The sequence below is a fragment of the Gadus macrocephalus genome, chromosome 4, assembly GCF_031168955.1.
Source record: "Gadus macrocephalus chromosome 4, ASM3116895v1".
Taxonomy (NCBI): Eukaryota; Metazoa; Chordata; class Actinopteri; order Gadiformes; family Gadidae; genus Gadus; species Gadus macrocephalus.
Genome location: NC_082385.1, coordinates 10943042 through 10951427, shown reverse-complemented (window position 1 = coordinate 10951427; position 8386 = coordinate 10943042). Strand labels below are relative to the sequence as shown.

Here is an 8386-nt window from a genome sequence, read left to right as displayed (position 1 = left end):
GCCATTGCGATACATCCACTGTAAACAGAGCGCATGGTACCGTGGCTGCAAGCTGCTCAGGGCCACACCCCCACCCTCCTCCTTGACACGCCCACCGAAACAGCGCATTTGGGGGAAGCTCAATGTGCGACTGGCTCGGAGTGGCTGTAACTCTGCACCACGGCTGAATTTAGGGAACGTCTTTGAATACTGTGTTAGTTGCCCACTAATACCTATATTAAAGAATACATAAAATAGCATGTCATGGGACCTTTAAATATATGTCATTTCTCTGCTTAGATTTTGTCATTATCGTTTCCAATCTATATTTTTCTAAATTGTTTCATGTGTAATTTCTGAGGGATTAAACAAATGTATTTTTTCTGCTTGATATGCTGCTACCTAACAGATAACTTCTGAATAAAAAACAAATTAATCTTTCTTAGCACTTACATGCAATGCATGTTTTCCAAATGCATTTCCACAATATGCAATGGAAGATATAATCTTTACCAAAAACGATTTTTTCTAGAGAGAAAATTAGCCCTTTAAATATTTGAACTTCAGAATCAGAAGTCATTTGTACATATTAAGTCATATTCGAATAGATAAAGGCAATTCAGGAAAACTTTTCATCTTAATATTAAGTACATTCTTCACACTCTTACTATTATAAAATCTCACCAATGATCTCAGGTTTGTGGTTGGTCATCATCTGGTAGAAGATGTGATAGCCTCTCTCATCGGGAAGCTGGAATGTCACTCTTGACTTCTCCAGCAGATCTATAAGGCCCATTCATTAATCAAAACCTATACCACTAATAATCTTGGTTAAGGAATCCACATGTAGAACTAGATACTTACACGTCTCAATGTCAGCACTGGATAGTTTACCGTTTGCATGGAAATGAATTCTGCTGAATTTACCCTGTTTGGAAAATAATTCGTTTCAACATCTTTTAAAGAATGCTCAAAAACTCAGGAGTATCTTCAGGGATGAATTCTTCTCATACTTACAAAACGGGAGGAGTTGTCATTTCTCACAGTCTTGGCATTACCATAGGCCTCCAGCAGGGGATTGGCTGCAATAATCTGGTCCTCCAGTGACCCCTATAATCAAGCATAAAATGTTAATACCTTTTTACTGAATTATATTTGAATTCTTCGTGTTCTTACGTGATTTTTTAATGTATTGATTCATTGATATAATGTTTAGTTTTATTTTTCAAACATACTTTTATCTTTCCAGCGCCTGCATCCTTCTTATTATCTCCTCCACCACCCACTGAGATGGTAGCAAAGTACTGGATGACACGCTTGGTCCTTCCAGCACCGGATTCTCCACTGGGTGTGAAAAGAAGCATAAAGTAATTTCATTTTGACATGTTTTCCAATGAGGGAATCATTGTATTATATTTATATCATGTTTCCAGCATCAAATTTACGTGATAAGGACTGACTGGTTCTCTCCATCTGTTAAACAAATGTATCAAACATTGCATGAGTGTGCCTCGAATTGATGAAAACTAGATAAGATTAGGGATTTGAAACTTTGAATTTACAAACCAGTTGTTCTGGAAGGCGTTGTCAGAGACAGAGAAGATGTGGGGTGGAGCCTCCATACGCTTCTTGCCTCTGTAGGCATTGACAACCGACTGGTCGTACACTGGAAGCCACTTGTAGGGGTTTACAGTGGCACAGAACAGCCCAGAGTAGGTCTGAAGGAGGTCACATAGATTCACATTGATTTGACCTATTAACGATTCATTTCACTTACTTTTCTTATATTTTCATTGAGGCAAAATATCTTACATAGATCATCCATGCTGAATAACGCTCTGCAAGGTTATACAACACAGAGGCTTCATTGAGATGGGTCATCATGGCCATGTCCTCAATTTTGTCATACTTGGGAGGGTTCATGGGTGTGATATTGTCCTCCTTGACTGTCTTCTCCTAAAAAATGGAAACCCATTTTTAGTTTTCTTACCAGTGCAGCTATTGAGACTTAAACTTTCTGAATGATACCAGTTGATGATCAATCTCTGCCTACCTCTTTTGTAGCCAAAACTGTGACGGTGACTTTGCCACCCTCCCTCTTATTGATGGTACACTTTACGTACAGTTCCTTAACATCAGTGACATATGCAGCAGCCTTCGCATCGAATGGCGCGCTCTGGGCCGCAATCCTCTCCTTCTCTGGCTTCCGGAGGAAAATGGCCGCCTGGCCGTAAACGGCCATCTCTGCGTCCGTACTCATGATGGAGGCTTATTTGATAAAAACAAACATACTACTTGATTAATGTTATCTTACAAGTACACATAGCTTCAAGAAGGTTTGGAGATATTTAGTGACGTGATGATATTATATAATTCTTACCGTTTACTTCCCTTCAACCGCAGAAGAAATTATGAGTCATATTGATTACAAGTCAGAGTCTAATCTACACATTCTAATGGCTCGTTTTTGAATGAATTGGAAAATCTTACATAAAATGTATGTCAGTGCAGAGCTACTTGATTTTTCGTACTAAATTACGTCACAAATGTCTCTTTTCTATCAACATTTAACATCTGAAACCAACAAAGTAAACCATCAAATTATAAAAAAAATATCATCTTCATAAAATGAAAAAAGTAAAAGTAGTTAAGTGCTAAGTAAATAATACATTACACAGAAGTTCCAAACATAACGTAACAAGAATCCCCCACATTCTCTTATGGTTTCTATAACAACGTAACTGAACAAATTTTCATTCAAAGTAGAATATAAAAAAATATTTTCGAGGTAAGGCTAATTCTAATAACCTTAAAGGGTACCGATGAAAACAACACTTTTCCTAAGATTCGGGCTGTTGTTTTGGGTCTTTGGTGCTCCCACACACATACAAACTTTAAAAAAAGTCTGTACATGATTTTTGTAAGATATGCATTGCTGAAAGCGAGTCAGTTCCGGCGCCCCTCCTACGTAGGAATGGGATATGTTTGAATATGACCTCCCATTTCCCCACCCCCCTCCAATCAGAGCATAGCTAAGATTTTGTGGACCAGCGGACGAGCACTGGGCGGAGATGTTTGCGCATTCAGAAGCAGGGATATTCGATACAAATATAGATGTCTAATTTGTCAGTTTGCCATGTGACTGCCTGGCAGGGAGTCCGGCGGAGCTGTCGGATTGCCGCCGAAGCTCTGGAGCAAGTCCGGCAGTTAAGGTGGGGGAGCTTCGGCGGCAATCCGGCAGCTCCGGCAGGGGGAGTTCGGCGGCAGCCCGGCAGCTCAGCTCCGGAAGTACAATCCATTTCTCCGCTAGAGCTGCCGGACTGCCACCGAGCTCCCCCCGCCGGATGTGCCGGACTGCCGCCGAAGCTCTGGCGGCAGTCCGGCAGCTCCGGCAGCCCTGGCAGCTCCGGCGGGGGGGACCTGGGCGGCAGTCCGGAAGCTCAGCTCCGGGAGAACAATCCTTTTTTCCTCCATCTCGCTGATCAATATGGACGTCAGAGAGTCAAGGCCAAAGTTCCTTTCCCCCAATTATTCTCAACCATAGCCGAGATAACCCCCACCACGAGTCTTTACTTGTTGTGGAAGTACGAGAGACATCAGACGCAGTCTTTATGATTCATAATATCATCCGATGGGCACATAGCTTTTGGCCGTGATATTAGATATAAATATTATATAATTCGCTATATATTATTATTATTATTATGATATCCTATTCTATAGATATAGAGCTCCGGTAGTCCGTAAACGGCAACCATCACTTCTCCTCCATGCTGTGGTTCACTCTGACAGCTCATTGGTCAATGGGCAGCAGCTCATTTGCGTTAAAGGTACAGACACCAGAAAAAGCGCATTCCGAAGGGACTGAAACAGAGGGGAAAAGCGAGATCTTTTTTCCTAAAAGCTATTTCCAGCAAACAGCTTCAAAAACATGTTTTCTGGTACTCATATACTTTGTTTACTTGTTGGGAAAACACCATAATATGTCTCCTTTAATGAAAACAAGGACGCAAGATTCCCTATTCTAAAGCAATAGTCTTTCCTAGAAAGCAGCTCTCCTGGACAGCGGTCTGACTTGGTTGGACAACACTGAAAACGTCATTCAAAACATGAATTCCCAAAACATATGCCATACAAACAAATGCCTGAATAAAACCTCAATGTATTTAACTATTATGTAACGGCTTCTTAAATAATATACAATAAAATAAATCTCCATTAAAAAAAAGTTAACAGAAGGCAGGTAGCCTAAATATGGAAGTAGTCATTTAAATAAATGAAAAGAAGCTCCATGAAAACAAGAGTGTAAAAATCTCTTCTCTAATGCAATGGTCCCTCCAAGACAGCAGCTGAAGCATCAGTCATACTTACCACCAGTTGTAATAACCTGAAAATCCCCTGCAGTCCATCCATCTCATCTTCTGGCCTCTTTTATAGTGGTGGATCTGCACACTGGAAAAAGGGTTTTAAGCCGTACTTCATCTGATTATTATTTTGTAATTCAATTCAAATAAACATTTTTTGTTTTATTTTTAAAATAACTTTTTTATTTCAAAATACTGTGAAATATAGATATTTTTAATTAGGAGCTCAATTAAGAAATATCCATTTTGACAAATGTAAAATTTTAAGGTTGTGTATTCAACTGATTAATAATTTTGTCATTCAATCCAAATATTTTTGTTTTGTTTTCTTCCTAAAACACTGTTATATTTGATTAGGAGCTCAATTTAGAAATATTTGTTCAGACAAATGTACAATTTCAAGGTTACGTACAAGCCTGCGCACGCGCATTAAATACAAAGACGCTTACGACTACTGGACCAAACCGCAGTGTTGCCAACTTAGCGATTTTGTCGCTATATTTAGCTACTTTTCAGACCCCTTTGGCGACTTTTTTTCAAAACAGCGACAAGCGACAAATCTAGCTTCTTTTCCAGCTGCTATTGGTGACTTTTGGCGACTTTTTGAGGTGAAAGCACTAGCCTTGACCAGAGTGACGATGACTCAATGGTTCTGTGAGCTAGGACAGTCTGTCTGTGTCTGGAGGGAGGTCTGGAGTAGGTCTAACTCTGCCATTTAGATTGTTAATATATATTGTATATTGTTGGTTCGATCCCCGGCTTCACCAAGCAGAGTATCGAGGTGTCTTTGACAAAGCACCTAACTGACTGATGTCGCGATGTGATGTCGAATCCAGACAGAAGCGCCCCAAGGCCATTGGGGGCGGGAAAAAATGATGATGATGATGTATACAAAAATATGTTATGTTTAAAAATGTTCATGTTTAAATGAGAAACAATTGTTTGATTAAATTGTAATCTTTTTGATTGGATAAAACAAATTATTTCTGATAGATATTTCTTAAATGAGAAACAATTGTTGGAGTGAATCAATATTTTTTTGTTTAGGATTTATGATACGATTTAAATGTATTAACTTCATTCAAAGAATAGAATTATACTTGGTGCCAAGTTGTATTATTTAGTTTTTATGAACATAGGAAATATTGTTTAAGGCAAGCTATATATTTGTCATTGGCTCAAGTTATGTAATATAGATGTGAACCATTACCCTTGTTTTTTTTAATTGGTTCAACAGAAGGCTTTTTCCAGTGCAGTCCAGGCAGAAACTATATATGGGCAGATCTTCAAAACTCTTTTTTTAAACTTTGCAAATAATCTGTTCATTGGCTCATTCTTTGAGTGCCTTACATGATAACAATTTATGTAGTTGATGTATTTATATCTCAATAGCTTAACTGCCACATCAACACATTTCAACAGTTTTCATGCTGGAATTAATTTCCTAATGTCTGGGGATATTTCATGTTTGCAGTTTTTTTCATGAAAATTCAGAACATTTACTCGGTTTAACAAGTTAAGAATCAGTTAAATCTAAATATAATATAGTAATGTTTATTACAAGTGCTTGCCACATTGCAAGCGTTAGCCAACATTCCGTATGGTTGGCATGATTTAATATCTTTTATTTTTTATTTATGTTTACTTTAAATAAACATAAATAAACATACTCTTCTTTTTATATATTATATAATATAAATTTAATTAAAATAATGAAAATTGATCTATATATTAAGCAACAGCAATTCTAATATAAGATCCCTATCTTACTTAATCATCTTTACATTTTTATTTTTGAATTTATATGTGTGATTTTGTTTCTGTAGCACTGAATCTGTTAGCTTGATGTCCGAGTGCTTGACCTCATTAAAAGGCACCAATGGCACATTGCATCATTTTCATGAGCAAATGCCGTTTATATGGAATTTTGAGCATCCACATTGAAATCCACATTGTGACAGATTTTTGGAGTTACTGACAATTTTGTGTCATTAACTCCAAAAATCTGTCACAATTGTAACTTTTAAAATTAACAGTAAAATTGTGGAATTGTGATTGATGGAACATTGCAAAAACAAATGTCAGCCATCTTTTCGGGAATCATAATTTTCCGTAGAGAAGGTCGACGAAATTTGGTGTAATTTACAGCCTGCGGTTATTAAGATCACGATTTTTGATGTTTTCCTAGAACTTTCACTGTAAAAAAAATAAAGACGGACATTGTGGGTTGTAGAAAAAATCATGTAAAATATGATATGCCAAGATTCAGAATTGTTCCTCCATTAAGGCAGCGGGGCTACACCGCAGATGTCTTTTTCTTTTTAATCACAAATCTTGGGTACGTGAAAAAATAGAATCGTTGCACCAATCGTGTTCCTATTTACACAATAGGTATGTACCGTTCAGTTTCGGCGTTTCCATCAAGGTCTTATCCAACATTTCAATAAACCATTGACTACTCTGTTCTTCATCTCATCTCATCTCATCTTCATCCGCTTATCCGGGGTCGGGTCGCGGGGGGAGCAGCTCAAGCAGGGGGCCCCAGACTTCCCTGTTCTACTCTGTTCTTTAATATAAATTTATTTCTACACATTTAGTTGAATGAATCGTACATCTAAGTCATTATAGTACCTCAATAAGTCAACAGTTTTCTAGTCTACTATCGCTAACCATGAGCCATAGCTGCTCCCCAGAGGATAGCCGCCTCCCACATGCCTGAATAAGTGCCTGCACTGCTCTGCCTAGATGATTATAAGCCACATATGCCCATGACCATGATCACCACAGAATTCGTGGTGAGTAGCCAATGAATGCTAGGCATTCACCCTCATGCCATGCTACACAACAGCTGTAAATACATGTGGTCTGATTAATGAATATTGGGGGGAGAGCGAGAGGCGGAAGAGAATACAGTTTAAACTCTTTAATCGAAATGTGTATTAATTAGCCTGCCCATTTGGGAGCACTGTGTTGCCTAATGGCGGGAGGCTGTTTTAAGATGATTGCTACCGACTCACATTCTCTGCATTTCAAAACAACCTTGTGCAAATATTTGTGTAGGATTATGTTCTCCCAAAGCTTAACGGTAATTCCTTGACGAAAGTGAGTTCATTACATTGACTTGGTAGCCCAAATTGAAAGTTGGATGCCAGCAGCTAAACCTGTGGCACTTTGATTGTGGGGTTACCACCAGGATATGCAGTTAGGGTTGATTTTGCTGAAGTACTGTACTGAAAAAAATTGCATTAGTTGTCCTTAAACCTCTTAGAACATTCCAAAGCATTATTTTACTTTTAACTCACTCTATTTGTCTTATGCCTGAATTATGTAACTAAAAGTAATTTTAGGTTAATTTTAGAAGATGTCAAAGAAGCCATTTCAGCTAAAACTGAATCATAAATATTGAAACTAAACAACTCAAAATATCTCTCCTCCCTCCATCCCTAAGTGTTGCATGTTGATATTGTGATGATGTTGATCTCATTACAGTGCATTCAATTTGGTAATAGCTTGACGAATGGCATTAAAAATGACATGGCATTAATCTTAACTCCAGCAATTTTAGAGTTGGCATTAGTTTAGTGCCAGGGAACCCGAAATCATGTTATTTTGGTTTAAAACAACTTATTTTATCTTCCAGTAATCCAAACCATTTTTTCACCCACTAAAATGAATGTCATTCACATAAAACAATTATCCAATCATATATTTTTGCCAGTCTCTGTCAACCAGTTTGTGAACACTGGACCCTAGGAAATAGAAGACCTGTCATTCCCTTTCATCTGCAACTCCTTTTCCAAAAAAGCACAAAGCCTGTGTAAAGACAGAAAATCCCAGCAATATGACGCAGTGACTGAAGCAATTAATCATTACATTAATAAAAAAAATCAGCATAAAATCTCTTTCCCAACAGCCGAATGACCTTGTGTCTGACCACATCCAATTAGCTCTTGATAAGGATCCAGATCCAGTGAAAATATTCTCTGATTACAGGGCTATGCAAAGAAAGTAAGGTCAAACAAATAAATACAAAATACAAGATG

General features: G+C 37.9%; 1 protein-coding gene across 1 annotated transcript; it reads right to left on the bottom strand.

Annotated features, from left to right (window-relative positions):
* Window positions 1–567: 567 nt before the first annotated feature.
* LOC132454865 (myosin-4-like) lies at window positions 568–2556 on the bottom strand. The gene is made up of 7 exons (XM_060048413.1): window positions 2033–2556; window positions 1792–1935; window positions 1546–1697; window positions 1215–1323; window positions 997–1089; window positions 844–907; window positions 568–762 (listed from the first exon to the last, which is right to left on the bottom strand). Exons 1-7 carry the CDS (start codon window positions 2237–2239, stop codon window positions 650–652), a joined length of 882 nt encoding a protein of 293 aa, XP_059904396.1. The 5' UTR covers window positions 2240–2556; the 3' UTR covers window positions 568–649.
* Window positions 2557–8386: the final 5830 nt, after the last annotated feature.